We start from the raw sequence: 20,874 nt of genomic DNA on the forward strand, positions 1-20,874 counted from the left end.
CAACTAAAAATATCGTAAGAGAGGAGTGGAGCGGAAGCCACTCGACTAAAAAGCAAGATTATTTGTTGATTTGAATTATCAAAGCTAATAATTACAGATAACGAAGTTGGCTTGCAGTTTCTTCATAGACGGGGTGGAAGGCGGAACGAGGTGTTATAATAGCTCATTTGAGGGTGAAAATGCAACCAAACGAGTTGCTTCTTCCGCCCGACAATCTTTTTGAGATGGACTTCCGCCTACCCTAAAATATAAACTTGGTGGGTCTCTATGTAGGGTATGGTAGATCTTATTTGAATTTAGGGATTCCTCTATAAAGAATAAGGGAGAAGATCTACAACTTATCATGTTACATAGAATAGCAAAAATAACTCCTTAAAGAAGCCTTTTCTCGGATGAGATAAAAAAGAATTTACTCCCCCTAATTCCTTCTATGGTTCCACATGAGAATCCAATATGATTATAACCTCCACGTCTAATTGAACTATGAGCTAGAAGTCTTTTGACTTTCGTTTGAGTCATGGCGGCCACCTTAAGTCAACCAGAGCGCCAAAGCTAAGTAAATTTGTTATCCCCCACTTCAGCTCGATTATGACCTAATTGTAATTCCACTCAAGAATGTGGGTTTGGTACTCTAGAAAGCCCATTTCAGCATCTTCAAAAGTAGTTGATTTGTCTAAATTGTCCCTGCAAAATAGATTACTATTTAAAAAAATTGTAATACATTTTTAATCCATTATGACATTTTCTCAATTTTTGTTTATATGAGATTTGTCTCTGTTCATTAATGCAACTTAATTTTTTAAATTATAATTATTTATTAGTGTCACATTAATATGCACGCCCCCAAGTTTTATAGCCTTTTTCTAAAATTATATATAAATATTAATTATTTTATATATTAATCCGCGATAATATGAACTCAATATATAAACATAATTTTCAATGGTGGACTCATCCTTGACACCAATTAATCTATTATACATTAAATTAATTAATTTCATATAAGAAAGTATTCCATTTTACTTTTTTAAAATATAAAATAACTAAAAAGTATAAAAAAGCACTAAGTGACCTTCGCTGCAAGCGCCAACCACAAGTTTCTCTCTCTTGCCGACCAATGGTGAGAGCCTACGCCTCATTCGGCTGCGCCACCCCTCTCTCCACCTCTCTCCGCCACCTATCTCATCTTTCCTCCACTCTCATCCCCTCTAAACCCCACCATTTTTCTGCTCTCCGCGCTACCGCCACCATCGCCGCGGCCAAAATGCCCGGCTCCTCCAGCAAGAGCCACCCTTCACTCGAAGTCATAGGCGGAGCCGTGGACACATTCCTTCCTGCATTGAAAACCTTGCATCTTCCATACGTTCCTTATCCGTTTATTGGTTGGAATTGCCATGTGGAGACTATCTTCGCCGCTTTTTTCCGGGCACTCCCAGACGTCAGGTTCCGGCGTGAGTGTCTCCGCACTAGAGACGACGGTGCTGTCGCCCTCGACTGGGTATCTGGAGATGATCGCAACTTGCCCTCTAATTCTCCCGTTCTCATTTTGCTGGTGGGTTTCAATAAAATTGTTCATACAAAGACAGGGCATATTCTTATGTTGTTCAGAGCTTTATGTAGTTACAGAGTAAATAGTTATAATGTAAATACGGTGTTTGCTTAATCATTCTTTTACATGGATGCTTCCTTTTTGGATATTATTCGGTTAATTTTACCAATAGTAACTTGAATTACTATATCTACCAGACTACCACTATAGGAGAATTCTAGCCCATGATTCTTTTGTTCGACATAAAAAAGGTGCTCCCTTTTTACAGTACTCAATGTCGATTTAGCAGACTTCAAACAGTTGGGCCGAGAAAATAGGACTTATATGGTGTATGATAAAATGAGGATTAACTTTAGTTGATGATGGTGATTACTTACTATTTTATGCTTTGACCTCGGATTTTGGTGAGGTGATGGGAGAAGGAGAAATAAAACATTAAGTACATTGATTATTTCATGAGGAAAACATTTTTGTTCATGTATCTCGTTAAATTTTAAGAACCAAATGTCACCTATATGTTTATTATGTGTTTGAAATGTGAGGAGGAGAGAGTATATTTGACAATGATGGTTGCAGCCAGGTCTGACTGGTGGCAGTGAGGACACATATGTGAGGCATATGCTATTGCGAGCTCGGAGTAAAGGATGGCGAGTGGTGGTGTTTAATAGCAGAGGCTGTGGAAACAGCCCTGTGACAACAGCTCAGGTACTCATGTTTATGAGCTTTTATTTTCTTTGCATGGAATCAAGGTCTTCAAATTTCAAATACTTTTTGAAGTTGCCATCTTTTCCCAGTATTTGGCTGTATTTGTGTTAAATCCTTCTTCCGCAACCGATGCTGATAAAATGTAGACCATAAGCAAATTTTGATTGCTTCTTTAGTTCATGAACGTTTGAGATGCTGTCTGAGTTGAACAAATAATCAATTCTTTTGCACCTTACCATATGATGGAGAACTTTCATCTCTACTGCTTACCATTTATTTCTTCACCGGCTAATCTTTGCAGTTCTATTCAGCTTCGTTTCTAGGAGATATTTCTGAAGTAGTGGCGCATGTTGGCAACTGCTACCCAAGTGCTAATTTATATGCAGTTGGCTGGTCTCTTGGAGCTAATATTCTCGTCCGATATGTGGGCCAGGTAACTGAACCAGGTTCATGTGGTCTAACTTTCTCTGCATTCTGTGGAGTGCATGCTACTTAATATATCCTCGTTTCCAAGTGATATTAAGTATACTTTATCATGTCATTGTTGCTTAAACAAGCCAACATGGTCCGTCATGTGCAATGCGTTAACTGCACCTCTGATTCCTTGCTTTTGTGAGCTACTAACACGAAGGGGGCTTCTGGGTGGGAAGCTTTAAATGCGTTAATTCGCATGAAACTTGCTTGTCCTTAGCAGCTTCTAAATACGCACCCCGTGCTTTAGTTTGTTATGGTAATTGCTTATAATGAAGCATTCTTAGCAATGAAGTCATTTTTTCATTTCTTCTAAGTGTTAAATCACGTAGCTGTTTCGCAGTAGCTTCTTGCTGCTGGCAATCCAGATCTTTTCTTGACCCCCTTGGAAAGATAGAATTATGCTAGCTACTGAAGGACATGGACTTGCCATGCAGGCATGCATATAGGAGGAATTGTGTACAGGAGCATCACCTGTGAAATCAAGCTGTGAAAATGCGTTGACATTGTCTTCATAGATCCAAGAAGTATATATGATAGATTTTAATTGCTACATGTGGATAAAGTGAAGAACTAGGAAGAGAAATTGACTTTTATTTTGAATGCATTGTCCTGTAACTAGAACTCCGGCCTTTGGTATAAGAGAGCTGATGGCATATCCTTGGACTCTTTGGGCTTCCCAAAATTTACACGCCAAATTTCTTTTTAAACAATTGATATACAATTACTTAAAGATAGTCCGAAAAAAATTCACAAAATATTGCATTTTCAAAGATGTTAAACCATTAGGTAGAACTGCACTTGCCATTAAATTTAGATAATAAAAGATTAAGACATTGTCTTAGAAAAGAGGTTCTATATGACAAAGAAAAGTACAGAGTCCACACTTATACAGAGTCAAACAAAGTGTGGGTCTTTAACTTATAGACGAAAAACTGCGATTCTAAAGTGCTATTTTTGCCATTAAAAAAGAAAAAGTGAAAATAAGAACAGCTAGTACCGTGATTCTTTGCTTATTTAAAAAAATTAAAAAAAGTATAATTTAAGTATTTTTGTATGCAGACTAGTATTACTTGATCCATCTGGATATTTACTTGCACATAATTGGGCTTTGCATTTTCACAATTGTGGATCCATCTGGATATTTACTTGATCACTTTGTCTTTTCCTAGGTACAGAATTAGATGATCTGCAAAAATATATGGATTAAGATAAGCAGCTTCCTGGAGATTTATTTTTTCATGTGATAATTGTAATCAATTAATTAGTTTACTCTTTTTCTTTGATGGATTTTCTTATGATGTGGCAAGAGTTTCGTAAAGCATAGTCAATTTGGTCCAAATCAACAACTATCTGAAATGTCAGTAGCTGGAAATAACAGCAAACTTCCCAGCCTTCATTCAACTTCATTTTAATGTGTGCTAAAAGAATGCTATTATGGAACTAAATAAAATCTCACGGCTGAAGGGAGGCAAGCGGTCCCTGCTCTTTATCTTACATTTTCTATTTCTTTGTGTTAAATCTACTGCCCTTATCTTACCTATATTTCTTTTTGTCACAGGAATCTTTCTCTTGCCCTCTTGCAGGTGCCATATCCTTATGCAATCCTTTTAATTTGATAATTGCAGATGAAGACTTCCGTAAAGGCTTTAACATCGTTTATGACAAAGCTCTAGCAAATGCGCTTTGCAAAATTTTCAGGAGGTACCACGCAATTTTTCCCTTGACTATGTTTCTATCACCTCTTGGAATTACTTGTCCATGTTTGTATGACATTCAATATCTTGACTATACATCATTTAAATAAGATGCCTTATTTTGCAGGCATGCTCTTTTGTTTGAGGACATTGGAGGTGAATTTAATATCCCATTGGCTGCTAATGCCAAATCTGTTAGAGAATTTGATGATGGACTAACACGAGGTTTGTATATGCTTATAGATGCATGAAACTCGTCATACCACTTATCTCTAACTGCTTAGTGCTTACTGCTCTTGACACTCTCAGTTTCATTTGGATTTAAATCCGTTGATGATTATTACTCAAACTCAAGCAGCTCGGACTCCATAAAGAATGTCTCCATTCCTCTGTTATGCATCCAGGCAAGTAGCTTCTGCAGTTATGGTACTATTTGTTGGAATTAGTGTAGCTTTTGCTCCTAGAGACCATGCCAGGATTAAGTGGTTGGTTCTGTGAGCCTGTGCTCGCTACCTTATTCCTGAATGATCTTGAAGATAGCATCATGTGTAATTATTTTAGTGCTTCAAATTTCTTCCGTGCCAAATTTTGCACATTATTTTTTCATTATCTTGCTTATATGGCAAAACTTCCTTTGAATTCTTTTTTATTTTCTTTTATCACTCTCCTTCTTTAGTTTCTGAACATATTTGTAGACCACTCAAGCCTTCTTTCTGCTTTGTCTATTTTTCACTTAATTGATCCATGTGATTAAACCATCTCTGGAAACTTTTCACATAGTAATTAAACCTGAAGAATCACAGAATGTACTTAGGTGGAATTATCTCACCGGATAATCTGGCCTTCACACAGATGTTTTGCTTACTTTTCAAAATGACTTTCAGGCTGAGAATGACCCAATTGCACCATCTCGGGGAATTCCTCGTGAAGACATACAGGTTTCTAAATCTCTCCCTTTGTTGCCATATACCGTCTCATAGCGTCTGTGTCCAGGTTGTTCTTTTAAGTTTCATTCATCTAAAAGGACCAAAAGTACCATGCAAGTTTTAATTCCACTTTTGGAGAACAAATAGTTGAAGCATCTTTCAATTTTTAGAATCCTCATTATTTTATGCAATAGCTAAATCCAGGATTTCATGCATTATAGATTCTTAAAACAAATAAAACTTGGAAGTATTTTTATTCTCTCCTATCCTCGTCTGCATCTTTTGATCCCTTAATCTATCCAATCCTACTAAACATTACTACTCTACTCGTTTAAAGCGAAGACAGTTCCCGCTACTTGCCTTTTGATTATCAAGGAAAATTAGCCTGCAGTGTGAATTTTTATTTTGGCTTTTCATGGATGAGATCACTGAAGTGCCTGTTGGCTGACTGGCTCAAAGAAATATGTGTGTGCAGTTCAAATTGAGAACACTTTTGATCGCATTTATGTGCATATAGTTCTCATGGAAACTTCACGTTATTATATAATGAGTAATCATATTTCATCCAACTTCTAAGTTTGATTGCTAAGTAACTTCTAAAAATCATCTCTCAGCTTATTCTGCCAAGAAATCTCTCCTTTCTATTTACTTAGTGGAATGGTTGGTCCGGGTTTGGGCTAGCCATGCAGTAGCGTATTATTTTAGTTAATAAATACATGAAATTATTTCATTCATGCCATTCTACTTGGTAGTGAAGATATATTGTCAATTCTTGACTTAGAGAGTTTGGTTGACCTTATAAGCTCTTCACAACATCTTATAAGATGTTGAAAAGTGCTTGGTAAATTTTTCATAGCAAGAGCTTAAGATAAAAAATAAGATTTTAGGAGCGTATAAGCTCCTTTAAAAGAAGTCAGGAATTTCAAACTTAACTTTTAGGTTCTTACAAACTTCTTCAAGATTTATCATATAAATTACAAGATTATGCATAATCTTATTTCATCTGAAGTGCTTATTTTCGGTTACATCTTATAAGCTCTAAAACCATGTTATAAGATGTATGAGCTTTTAAAAGATGTTTTGAATAAACTTAGGTAACACCCTCTTAGTTAAGTGCATTAGCTTTAAGCCTGGCACATTACTTTTCTGTAGCAAGGAATAGATATAACAGTGTCATACTTTTCGATTTGCTCAATGATTTTATGATCCCACAAATGGATGACTTTTGATATTTATATTTGGATTGATCTGTTACATACTTAGCAGGGTTTCCATTATCCTTCCGATTAAGTCCTTAACCTTAACCACTTTTGGCAGCCTTGTCATGGTTCTCTTTAAAGTATGTCATAAAATTTCTTCCATTGTGCTCTTGGACAACACAGAACAGTTCTTTTGAGTGTGTGGCTGGTGCAGAGTTTCTTCTTCTGTTTTAGTTTAAATGTGACTAGTTGAGTAGCAACAACTCGTTCTGCACAGTTATATCTCCCCGAAGACCTTGAATAGCAAGCATTGTTGCTAGTATTTAAGGTCTTTAGAGAGACAAAATGCGAAGAACAAATTGTTGCTACTCAATTAGTCACATCTAGAACAAATTGGTGATGAGAAAATTGCAATGTGAAGCAAACATGTAAATTCAACATTTTGTGATCAGAAACTGCTTTCACAATAATTGTTCTTATTAAATATTACCAATCAGACCTCCTTTGATACAAAATGAAATAGGTTGTGTAAGAAGACAATAATTACATGAATGTTGTGCTCCTTCATTAACTAACTAGCAGCTTTGCACACAAAACATAAGCCTTATTCAGTTTGGTTTTCTTGGTATCTCATCCAGAGCTGAAATCTGACTCGTTTCTTCTCCTCCTTGTCTTTTTCACCCCCTGTATGTTTTTGGGCTTTTGTTCCTCAGAAAAATCCAAACTGCATGTTGATAGTTACACCCAAAGGTGGCCATTTGGGTTGGGTGGCAGGTGGTGAAGCTCCACTTGGAGCTCCGTGGACCGACCCCATAGTTATGGATTTCTTGGAACACTTGGAGCAAGCTAGAGTTTCCAGTGTTGTAATGGCTTCTACAAGTCTGGAGGATGTCAACATTACTGGTAGTCTTCACCAAGTCGAGGTATAGACATAATAAAACATACCCCAATTTAAACACTGTAAAGTGATTGTACTTGTAACATACTTCATCATAGAACTATACATGGAATTGGAGCTGAAGCTATATGATTTTTTATCGATATCTTGTGGGAATACGCTGTGAAGTTCTGCTGTTTCTGGATCCCACGATTCTGTTATTTGTAATAGCTTGTATATCATCGAACGAACAAATTCTACTGGACAACTTGCCATCTTTCTCTGGCAAAGATAACTAAACTGTCTCTATAAACTTCACATTCAAGAAACCTCTCCTCCATATCTTCTAATTATCTACATTTGAATGTGCATGAGTTTAGGCAGGACTATTCCACACCATCCTCAAGATGTTCAATTTCTGTGCCTTACTCAGTCAGCAAAGTTAGGCAATTGTCATTTTCCTGAGTCTTTTCTCTGCCTAAAATGCTACTTCTTGTATTTAGATCCGAAGGTGGCTAAAATCAGCATCACATAAGAGGAAAATAGTTTAAGGAAAGGGTCACCTCTTTTTCTGCCCTGGAATTTGGTTAGGATATCCATCAACGCCTAATCTCGAACTACGACTGCCAATGAAGTCTAGCATAATTGGTGAAGTTGAAACTTTATGATTATGGAGTCATGGGTTCAAGTCGTTTACTTTAGTAATAGTTGTTCCACTGTAATAGTTGTGATTGATTAATTATATATATTTGATATTAGTAATTAATATATATTTGTTGTTGATAATTGAAATTCATGATATAATTATAATCGATTCATTTAAAAAAAAAAACAAAAGAAGAAAAATTCTTGAACTACAATTATCAAGAAGGAATGTGGAATTTTGCATCTTTTTCTTAGAAATCATGTAATTGTTTTATGTCACTATAAGTCACTTGTTCCATCAATATCATTACAATGTGACTGCATCCATTTCCACTCCTTTTACATTACACATTTGTTTTTCTTCTTTAAGAAAAGTCATAATTGGACAAAGGAATATAGAGTTTGTCACCTTCCACACAACATATGCCTAATTATGACACATATAGACATGTTTAAATTGACAACCTTTGGATAATTCTAAGATGATTTGGATCTTCTTGCACCCAACGTGGATGATTGGAGTACTTTGTTAACCCTGATCATCATACACGTGCCTTCCACATCTTAATGGTGACTCAATGTCTTACAATCACAATCGTGATTGATTGATCCGTAGACCATACCAATTACCATGCTATTGCATGTATCTTGTAGAAACTATACGAGTTCTTGTATACTAATGCCACTTGTACGTTCCACGCGTGTGTTAATTTTTTTCTAAATATAAAATTACATATGTGCAATTTTTATTAAAAAAATATATGTTTTTATTTTTAAAGTATCTAATTTGTTATTAGAATGATATGAAATAATAATTAAAAAATATAAAACAACACAAAAGATAAAAAGAGATAAAGGTTAAATATGGAAGTGACGAAAAACTACATTAAGTAATGATAAATTATATCGACACCTCTTGAAATAAGTTTAACACACTTCTTATTTTTTGTAAAATTACAAATATACCCTTTTAGCGGTATTAGTGTAAGTTACTTTAGAGGGTGTTTTTATAAACTTTTGACACTGAATAGAGGGTTTACTTATAATTACAACTATAATTTCAAGGGGTACAATTATAATTTTATAAAAAGTAGAAGGGTGTTTGTGTATTTAATTCTAATACCAAGGAGTGTAAATGTAATTTACTCTTAAATAAAACAAAACATTAGAGGATAAAAATCAAATGTTAACTTTTTTAGTCCAATTATAACAATCAAATGGATCAATTTACCTAAACGATTAACATTTCTCTTTCTAATTTTGTAATAGAAACGACGGATTTAGCGATCGCCGTGATTCGTCGCAAACTCATTGGCCAACGACAGCGTTTGGGTTTCCAATTAAGGGGCTGGACTTGAAATTTCCAATTTAGTGGAAAGATTTAAAAAAGCACTCAAAAACAAAAAAGCATGAGTTGTGGCGACAACAAATTATTCCAATAATATTCCTTAAATCTAATTCAATCTTATTGAACCACCCACATGACAAACAATGACTGATAGTTGCACTTTCTTGTTTTGATATTTGTTCTAACTATACATAAATTTTATATAATTTGATAAATTATATTTAGTATTGTTGATATTTTTTTTTTAATAAATAGATTCATTTGTCAGTAAAAATATAGAATTCACTAATATCAATTTAAAAAAAAAAATTATATTTTCATCCGATTGACTTATTGTAGGTCAAACAAATCTTTTCTAACTAAGTCATACTTATACATTTTCAAATACTAATGTATGTGATATATATTTTCATCGTTATAAGAGTAATTTGGTCAAAAAAGATTTGTTTGACCTACAATAAATCTGTAAATCAATGGAGGTTAAATATTAATTTTCATTAAACCTTTTTGCTGATGTCATAAAATTTCATGAATTTTACTAATAGATAAATCTGTGTGTTGGATGAAAACAAGCACCATAGGTACTGAGTGAAATTTCTCAAATCACAAAGAATTTATATGTATTTACATTAAACTTCGGTGGAGAATAATATAATTATTCCTATAATTAATTTTGGACCCCTTTGATGTGAAAAATAATTGAATTAAAGAAAGAGGTAAAATGCAATTCACCCTTATGTGTTATTGAAATGTTCGAAATAATCCCCTATGAAAAATAAAACACTAAAAAATCCTCATATGATACTCAAAATATAACAAACTACCCCCTTGGCTCCGGAGGTGTAGCCCACTCCGTGCTCCTTGCAACTGGGGTTTAATATTCAATAATAAATTAATTTTGTATCTTAATTTGTGAACCGTTAGATCTTTTTTATTATACATTTAACGATTAAAATTTTAAAAAGTAGATCAACGGTTAGATTTAATTAGAGTTTGAATCAAAGGTCCGGATTTAACATATATGTTAATGGTTCAAATTTAATTTAGTTTAATTAACGATCTAGATTCAATATACAAATATTTATCATATTTTTATTTATTAAATATGATTAACGTATCTAAATATATTAAAATATATATAAATTATATCATCTTCTCCAACTCACCATCTCCCTCCCACCCCACCCACCCACCTCCGCCTCCTCATTGCCGCCTCTGCCGTCGTCCCTCGTTGCTGTCGTCCTTCTCACTGCCGCTAATGTTGTCGGCTCCTCGATCGTGCTCTCGTCGTTCCCTGCCCCCTTCCCCGTGCGCCCTCCTTCCTTCCGATCTACATTCTCTCCGTCTATCTCCTTAGCGCACCCCCTTCCTGGTGCCGGGACGACAACGACCGGCACTCCTCACCCCCCCTCTCTATATATATATAAATAAATATATTAAATATATAAAAATACATTTAGAATATAATTATAAATTTAAAAAATATTGATAAGATCTGAACCATTAATTTATATCATATGAGATCTAACGATAGAAAACTAATGGTAAAAAAGTTATTTAAAATAATAATAATGAAAAAAAAAAACGACACATGTAATGCTCTTCCAAAATTTGACACATGTAATGCTCTTCCGGAATTGAGGGGGCCAGTATTTTATTTTTCATAAGGAATATTTTAAATATTTTAGGAAAAGAGGGGGGGGGGGGTAAATTTCATTTTAGCCTTAGAGAAGGGATTAGGACTTATAGGAGGTGGATGGATAATGCAATTGGATAGAGATGGGCATGTCATGTCGAATCGCACCTTATCGTGGTAGGTCCGCAATGTCAAGAAGCCGTACAACTATGGTGGGAAACGTTTTAATTGCTTGTGTCCACACATGTAATCTTGCTTGGAATCCAGCTTTTACTTCGATTTATGTCCTTCTTAGTTCCAAGTTACGTGGGATGGGATGGGAACGACTTGTCATGGGAGGGTTGTCCATTCCTTGATGGAGATGTGTTTGGATTTTAATTCTTGGCTTTTCTTTTTTGCTCTTAAGTTTCTAATTATTAGGTTCTTTCACTTTCTTATGCCAAACATTGTCCAACAAATTACTTTTTAAGGACATATTTTACGTCGTAGGATGAAATTAATGAGTGATAGATAGATATATTATGAAATTTGGGATGAATAATCATATGATCTATCTCCTTTTTGTTTACTTAAAGAGACAAAACTTATTATTAGTTTTAAATAAATTAGTCTAAAATGTACTTTGAATATTAAAATTGGGATATAATTATGTCTCGTCACTTTAGCCAAACACATATAACATTGTATCAATTGATGTCCCAAATAGTTATGAAATTTAGCGTGAATTGAGTGACAATTTGATAATTCTGAATATAAAAACGTGGATGCAAATAGCAAATAAGGAAGACTAGACATAATTGTTCAACTCACATCATTGGCTGGTTTGATGGAATTGGGCGAGATATCCGACTTAATCTGGCTAAACAAACATGGCATAAAACTGTTGTTTTGACGTTTGGGATGGGAACCACCTATGTTTCACATGCAACACAAAAGAAATACACAATAATTGGTTCTTGTTAAGATAAGAGCTTTGCTTCCTTTTTTAACAAGACAAAAGATTTCAATCTGTCATCATAAAAACTTATTAAATAGTATTATATTGCAAACTCTTTTAATTGTTGAGATTAATATATGTTGTATAAGTATTTTTTAAGATTATTTCATATTTTTTAATATATGATTAGATTACATAATTTGTTAAAAGAGTACTTGTAATAATTATGTTCGTATGTAATTATTTTAATTTTTGAATATTAATAATTTCACTCTGGGTTCTCATTTAGATATATTTATAAGCAAATTCAAAATGTAATAATTTGAGAAATAAATGTATATGGTTCAATGAATTAAATAGTACTTTAGTATAAGACAAAGTCTAATTAGTAGCATTAATATATTAGTAAGTTCGAAACTTAAGATAATAACATTAATGGTCATCTCTTTCTTAAAAATAATAATAACACGAGGATAAACTTGTCTGACGAAGAACTCAAAGAAATGATGATGCTTTTATTAAAAAAAGAGATTAGTGTGAAACCTTTGCCATTCACAAGCATTTTATAAGACATATCTAACTTTTCAAATCGAAATGTTTATCTAAAATTATATGTGAGATGCTTTTTTTTTTTGAAAGCATATATGAGATGTTTTTGATTTATGATATTGATATATTTATGTAAATATTTATTTCAAGAAATTTTAATTTATGTTAAGGAGTGTTCTCTAATAAAAAAGGGTAAAAAATAATTTACCTCCCTGTGTTCTAGACAAAAATAAAAAAACCCTCCCGTGATAAATTAGTAAAAAATCCCCATGTGAAAAAAATAAATAGGCAAAATACCCTCTTGGCGACGGCAGCGTGGGCTGAGGACGATGGAGGGGGGCTATCGTTGGGGAAGGGGTGGGGAGAAGAAAAGTTCCATTTTTGTTTTGTTTTTCTTTTTATTTTTATATATTTTAAATTAATTTAATTATTTATAATAAAGGTTATAAATTCAATTATTTAAAAAAAATTAAAAAAACCTAAAAATGGACCAAAGGGGTATTTTGCCTAATTCATTTTTACAGGAAAATCTTTTGCTAATTTATTTATCACAAGAGAATTTTTAATATTTTTTTAAAACACAGAAAGATAAATTGCTCTTCACGCTAAAAAATTTTAATAGTGAAAGAGATCATGTTCATTATGTTTGGTTCATATGGGTGGGGAGGCACAAAGAGATTTTAAAAAAAATTAATTTAGACTTTAAAGCATACATAAACATTATACACAAATCTATGCCCAATTATTTTTAATGGATTCATATGCGCGAGGCAGAAAATAAGTGCAAAAGAGTTTAACTAATTGATATATTTTCGCATGCCATTATTGTAGAAGTATTTAAAATGATTTAAAGATTATCCTTCAAGAAAGTCATAATTTGATAAAGAATTTCTTAGGGAATTGTTCACCGGACTTGTTCCTACAAGCACCCACCCACACACACATTAGTATCTCTACATCAATATCCATGAAACGAAACGTTTCCCTAAAGGGCATGTGTCGTATGAGTAAGTCTCTACCGAATCAATAATATCCACATCCCATTGATTCTTGGTGTGGAACATTTAAGGTCAAAACCTTCAATGAATATTTCATGATCACCATCATATACATGACCATGCGCCATAGTTATATATCGCCTGATGACTTCATTCTATTATGCAGATATATTTATAAGCACAAATCATGTGAATAAAGAATGCTATACATTATTTTGATGATACAAATAAGTCTTTATGCACGCAGTATTAATGTGTGCATTATGGCTAGCATATGTCAGCTCAATTGGCAAGTTGGACACTACCTACCACATGACATTATAATTGTTCACACAATTTTGAATCTGAAAAACATAGTTACAAGACTAGACACACATATATATACATGGACAAATATATTAATTATGAATTCAAGATTTACAATATCTGAAAACAAAGACTGCCTCCTTATTCTTCTCTCCAAACTAGAATTCGAGGGTTGAAAGTGTATTTTTGGATGCATAATCTTCTGCGACCTTGTAGGAGAAAATGATGGATCATCGAGAAATTTGGTATCAAGACTTTAAACATTTATTATAGGGGAAAGCATAAAACCTTTGTTGTTGCAAAACTTCGTTGTGGTTGAGAGCTTTAAATTTGAGGGCTTGGATGTGATTTGTTGTGTGTTTCTTCTTGATTCACCATCTGATTTGACTGTCTATCTGACTTGAATTATTGTGTATTGGTTGGTTTGGTTTGCACACCTTTGTAGAGACAGGGTCGTGCATTTTAGAAACACTTTTTTTAAAGTTGTGGTTGAACTCGGGTAAATAAATCCAAGTTGCCTATGTACCTCGTAAAAGGATCAAGTTAAAACGTAGATCAAAAGAATTTGAATTTTTTTTTTTTTCATAAAGGAGTGTCATGCACAGATTGTACTCATACAATCCAAAAGCAAAATACGTCGGAGAGCATCAAGTAGTTTGATGAGGCATTTTCGTCTTCATTGGTAGTTGCTCATCAATCACTTCTCCTTGCTCTAGTTTAGATTTGATAGACAATTTATACTCATATCAAGGATCTTATTTTGTTTGGTTTAGAAAGCAATTTATATTCATATTGAGGATTTTTCTTTCATTTGAATTTATAGATAGTTTATACTCATATCAAATAGTTTTTTTCCATGCGAAATTTGCAAAAACAGCGACCTAAAAATCCGTCGCCGCACTTTGTGACTGAAAATCCAGTGGCTAAATATTAGCGACGGAAATATTCCGTCTCTAATTCTGTGATCGAACATTTACGTCGCTAATTCTGTCGCCAAACAAGAACAAAGTTTTAGAGTAATCCTTCTTTGATTTCCGTAGGCGATTCATCTCTAAAGGTAAAGTTTTTGTTTGTTAATTCCGTCTCTGAAATGCACAAATGTTCCGTCTCTAAAACCTTATAAACAAATTATACTTATATCAATGAGTTTTCTTTTGGAATAAATTCCTTGAGGTTAGGTTAAATTACATAAACACCTCCTGTATTTTATAAAATTACAGCTACACCACCTAGAGAGTGTTAGTGTAATGTTTTGCATTTCATTACGGGATGTAGTTGTAGTTACAATTACAACCTCAGGGGATGTATCCGTAATTTTAAAAACTTACACATATGCTCACCAAAAACGCCAATAATATTTTCACAAACTACTCTTTTTTTAAAAAAAATTATACACCCATTAGAAATATCAACAGTTACACAAATTATCCCCATTTTTTGACTATTAAAAATAATTTTTATAATTACATAAAAGACAAGAGTAATTTATATAAATAAATTATAAATTAAGAATGTAAATATAATTATCTCTTATTTTTCATGCATGAGCCATTGATACCGGTCGGCAATCGGGGGAACAAATCTCCCTCTTGCATGCAATAAATGTTATTCCATGGAGATTATAGTATGCTTCAAGACTTCAAATTTGAGATCTCTTGTATGATTTGTCCACATTTTACCCTCTTGAGTTCCACGAATGATCAAGTTAATATTTTATTTCTATTTATCTTAATATGTTTGTTTGTTGTTAGAAAAATTCATATTGCGGTTCAAGATAAATGTACTCAAATAAGTATTTTATTTTTATTTGTAGTAATATTTTTGTTCGTTGTTAAGAAATACTCTACGTATTTAAGGAAATATGTCAATTAAGTATCTACGTTTTTTTTTTTTTTATGAGAGGTAAATTTCATTAGAAAAAATTAATAATGTACAACAAGGTGCAATAGCCTTAGAACTATGCATTCTGCTAGCAGCCATACTATCTTCTAGATTCTAAGGCTACCACAATTTCTGTTGAGTCTGGTCTATAGTAAGCGAATAATTTTATATGGACTTTTCCTATCACTAATGTAGCTATAGTATTCGGATCTTTCACAGTCTGTCAAAATATCCTCATGTTCGTAACTTGCCATATATGATATATGAGTGATGCAAAGCATGGCTCAATTAGCCGAATTAATCAAATGCCTAACTCTCCATTTTCTTGCAGCCGAGTGTTCCTTGTACCCATCCTTTCATCGGCCATCTCCACTGAATTGCCCTCCCAATCATCTAATACAAGCTGCCGCAAAGGGACTTTGAAAAAATAAGTGATAATGAGATTCCACAATTCGATAAGTGCATAAAATACAATAGACGCTGAAGTGTTAAAGTCACAATTTATCAAATGCGTACAACCTTCCTTGGATAGTCATTCGAAAAATGAATGTATTCTTAGGGACACAAATAATCCTTGAATGAAAGTATTTTATTTTTATTTGTCATAATATTTTCATTCGTTGTTACAAAATAGATCCATGCAGTTTTAAGAAAGATGTCAAGTTAGTATTTGATTTTTATGTGTCTTAACATTTTCGTATGTTGTTAAAAAATAGATCCATGCGTTTTAGAAAAGATATGAAACTGGTATTCTTTTTTCATTTGTCTTTATTAAATTTCTATCCAAGATCCATACATTTTATAAAATATATGATCAAGTAGTCTTTTATTTTAAATTTGTCTGATAGTGGTTAAAAACTAGATCCATGTATTTTAGGAAAGATGTCAAGTTAGTATTTTATTTTCGTTTATCTTAAATATGGAACCATGCGTTTCAGGAAAGAAGTCAAGCTACTATTTCATTTTCGTTTATCTTAAATTGTCGTTCATTGTTAAGAATATATATATATATATATATATCCGTATCTTTTAAGAAAGCTGTCAGCTGGTTCAATATTAAAAAAATAGAATCACGCGTTTCAAGAAAAGTGTCAAGTCAGCATCTTATATTTCTATTCCTTATTAAAGTATAGATCCATTCTTGATATATATTTTCGTTCGTTGTTAAAAAAATCGAAAGATCCATGTGTTTGATGAAATTAAATTAAATAATTAATCATTTGATTGTTTCTATCTTTATTTTTAAGCTAAAAAGATTCATGAATATAGTTTACTATTGTCATCGCCTTGCACGATCATCTTATTTAGGAAAATAATCTTTATATACAAAAATTTAGTAGCCAAGAGATCTAAGTCAAAGCCCTATCCTTTATTCTTATTTCAGATCATATATACAGTAATAATTTCATTGTAAGTCCGTTTACTATTGAGTTAATTATATATGCATGTGATTTGGACCTTTCTCAAAATGAAAACTCTTTGAATAAATCATTAAGTATAGATGTAAAAACACGTTTTATTTTATTTATAATAATGAATTTCATAGTTTCAATAATAATAATTATTATTACTAATAAAATTTGTACATAAAATTGTCACTGAAGACAATTACTGATACATGTATAGTGACAACAATTATTTATTGTCATTATATTGTATTGTCATGTTATTAAGTTATCGGCTTAAAGGCAATTTTCATCCCCTAATTTAAGGCTATTCTTATTTTAGTCCCTTAAGTTACTAGGGTTCTATTTTGATCTCGTAAAACTAAAAAAATCTCAATTTTGGTACAAATTTGGTCGGAAAGTTGAGTCACTCGCCGGAAAAAGTCACATGCCAGGCATGTGACTTTTTAAATTGGGGCTTGCATTGTGATTGGCTGAAAAAGATGATGTGGTGAAGACATGGCCTGAAATTAAAGGACGAAAATTACCTTTAAACCTTTTATTTTCAGCATGGACGTCCAACTTTAATAGACACTTGACGGAAAAAATCAATTCCGCCATAAAATTGAAAGCTTGAGGACCAAACCTATAACTTTTGATTGCTTGAGAACCAAAAATAAATTAACGGTAAAGTTTGAGAACGAAAAAAATAATTCTCCCCTATTAATTAGAATAATAAGTCTATTATTTCGACCATTTCAAAAAATGTTGTACATCATTCTTTATTCAATTCGATAAGAATAAAGAAGGCAACATGCTCATCTTTAAGTTCAATTATTATAGATGAAGTCTCCACATCCGTATATGTTGCCAATCACAAAATATATGTCAATAAAGTCTTCCCCGATCGAGTAAGATTCTAAAACATTTTTATATAGTCGTCACATGCTTTTTTTTCCTTTATTTATTAATTTTTTGGTTACCATATGATACATTTAAGATAATTTATTTCCATGTCCATTCCAACTATATAATTGACACAGTCACGGTTTTGTAGTAGCTAATAATTTTAATTGTCATGTTTAATTATGTATTTCTAACAAATTTGGTGGACTTACCATAATCGCGTGTTTTTAAAAAAACTTTTCTATTTTTGTTGTAGAAAAAAAAATTATATAAAAAATTGTAAATTTAGCTATAATAAAAGTTGGTTGTATTTGATAAAAAAATAAAAAAGGTGAATAACTTTAACTTAAATAAGCTTAATTTAAGCAGTACAAAATATAAATTTTTAAATAACAAAAGCTCATTTTAATTTATTCCCAATAAAAAAAAGTGATAAGTACATACTATAAGCCATTTCAGACACCCCCAATATCGAGCAACTATATCCGTCGATTTCTTATATATAAGACTGTGCGAGTGTGTGTGTTTGAGTGTAATGTTTTTCGGGTAAAATTCATTTTTCGTGTTGACAAATTTTTACGCTAATTATGATCTATAGTTACAAGATAAAAATGAGATCTACTCTGATGTAGAGGGGACAAAAATTGTTAAAACATGATTAAATTTGTCAAAAAATAATCAAATGTAAGATGTTCGACACTAAAGCTGTAAAAAAGTAGACTAAATGTGTAAAATAAATTACAGACCAAAAATACTAACAACCTACCCTTACATGATCAGAAATATAATTTTGCCTTTTTATTTTATTTCCTTTTGTAAATTCAATTGCAAAAAATTTAAATCATATGAAGGTAAATTGTTCTATTTTAAAAAAATATAAAGAGGTAAATCGCTACTTATTTTTTCATAAGAGAGTAATTTGCTCATTTGCGATATCATAAAAAAGTTGCTTGCATTTTTCCTTATATATTTATATTAATGTACACTTCTTCATTGTTATAAAAATAAAAATAGATAATTAAATATGATTATTTCTACCATTATTGAATTTAAAAAGACTGAATCACTTCATTATTGTTGTAAATTAATATTGAAGATCCATCATCTTATTTAGAAGAAAGAATCTTCATATATAAATAATAGGGGTAGATCTAAGTCAAATTAAATTAATTATATATATATATATATATGCCTACATTTGCAAGCATGATCATTTTATTCCCTTTCCAAATATCCTATAAATAATTTCCTTATAGAATCCATTAACTATGCATGTGTTTTGGGTGTTTCTTTATAATTAAAAGGTCGTGACTAATTATTTTTTTAAAACAATAATTAGATTATAAGAACACTTTGGAAAAAATGACACGAAGCCAACTTTTATTAATTCTTGAAATAGTTAATTAAGTAAAAATTTTAACATAAGACGGACTAAATATATGTTTTCCAATTGATAATTCTCTTTTATCATATGTAAATATTTATATTGTCAATTGGTTTGAGCACGAGATATGAACGTGTACTGGAATTTCAAAAAAGAATATTAAAAAAAAGTGCTTATGAAGCTTATTTAGATATTTAAAAATCTTATAAGAAAATAGTATAATTGCAACGAAAAAAAAAATTAGTATTGAACTAATTAGCGAGCAGAATTCTCATTATCAATCTCGTTTAATACAATAAACTTACTTGCTAATACATTTAGGAACAAGAATTTCTTACTAAAATATTTAGTAATGAATTGTTTAAAATATATTTTAAAATAGTATAGATTAACAACGAGAATTTTATTTGCTAATTAGTTCGACACTGATTTTAGCATCATTTTTTTTCTTTTTTTATAATTATTGAGTTATTTTCTTATAGTAATATCTTTTAAAATAACCTAACGAATTATAGTTAGTTGTTATAAAGTATCCGAAAGTTTTTGAAAGATAAGTCCACAAGAATAGATGTTGCGAATTGGCCGATTTAATCATTTCTTATTCATCTTTATTTGTAGGTACTAGTCATTTGTTACATATTTCGGCAAAATATTTTTTTGTTTTTATAAAATAAGAATAGAATTTGTTTTGACGTCACAATTATGACAGGTGACACTTTTAATTTTATAAAACTCAAAATCATATCTTTTTAGTCCCCCAAAAATGTGATTTTGGGCTTTTATAATCCCAAAATTATAATGCATTTTTAGTTCTAGACGTCTTTTTAGTTTCAAAATCACATGGTATGTAATTTTTTGGGGACTAAAAATACGTGATTATGAATTTTATGAGACTAAAAGCAACACCTCCTATAGTTGTGGCATCAAAACATATTCTGCCCTTATTTTGTAGGACTAAAAAAATATTTTGCCCTACATATTTTATGTATGTGTGTAATTCTATAATGTTACTTAAAAAATTGAATATTTATATACAATTTTGTTCATTAATAAAATATATAAAGAATAATAAATTGACATTTAAATTTATAAGAAAGTGATGATAAAAGAAATAACAATATAATACTAAATGCAGAAAATAATATAATATTAAAGGGAGAAAGAGTGAAAAAAATAGATAAATAAATAAGAATATTTTAAATTAAATATAAAAAATACAAAAATGACATATAAAAAAATACAAGACACCAAAAAGGTCTAGTAATTTGTATTTAAACAACAAATTAAGATAACATACCATGTTTTGGTATATTTATAACACAGTATGCATTATGCAATCTATTTTATTACTCATAAATTTATGTACAAATTTGGTTATTCCCATTATTTAATCTAACAACAACAACAACAACAACAATAATAATAATTATTATACTGAAAATTCAAGCTCGAACTCATTAGGTAAGATTCGAGTT

The 20,874-nt window shown here is 31.6% G+C and overlaps 1 protein-coding gene across 1 annotated transcript; it reads left to right on the forward strand.

The window, feature by feature from the left end:
* Positions 1 to 1,064: 1,064 nt before the first annotated feature.
* LOC105156048 (esterase/lipase/thioesterase family protein) lies at positions 1,065 to 7,753 on the forward strand. Its single transcript, XM_011072080.3, has 8 exons — positions 1,065 to 1,552; positions 2,126 to 2,254; positions 2,556 to 2,687; positions 4,287 to 4,429; positions 4,550 to 4,647; positions 4,732 to 4,826; positions 5,307 to 5,360; positions 7,261 to 7,753. Exons 1-8 carry the CDS (start codon positions 1,118 to 1,120, stop codon positions 7,474 to 7,476), a joined length of 1,302 nt encoding a protein of 433 aa, XP_011070382.1. The 5' UTR covers positions 1,065 to 1,117; the 3' UTR covers positions 7,477 to 7,753.
* Positions 7,754 to 20,874: the final 13,121 nt, after the last annotated feature.

The sequence above is a fragment of the Sesamum indicum genome, linkage group LG2 (genome assembly GCF_026168435.1).
Source record: "Sesamum indicum cultivar Baizhima isolate 11 linkage group LG2, ASM2616843v1, whole genome shotgun sequence".
NCBI lineage: Eukaryota > Viridiplantae > Streptophyta > Magnoliopsida > Lamiales > Pedaliaceae > Sesamum > Sesamum indicum.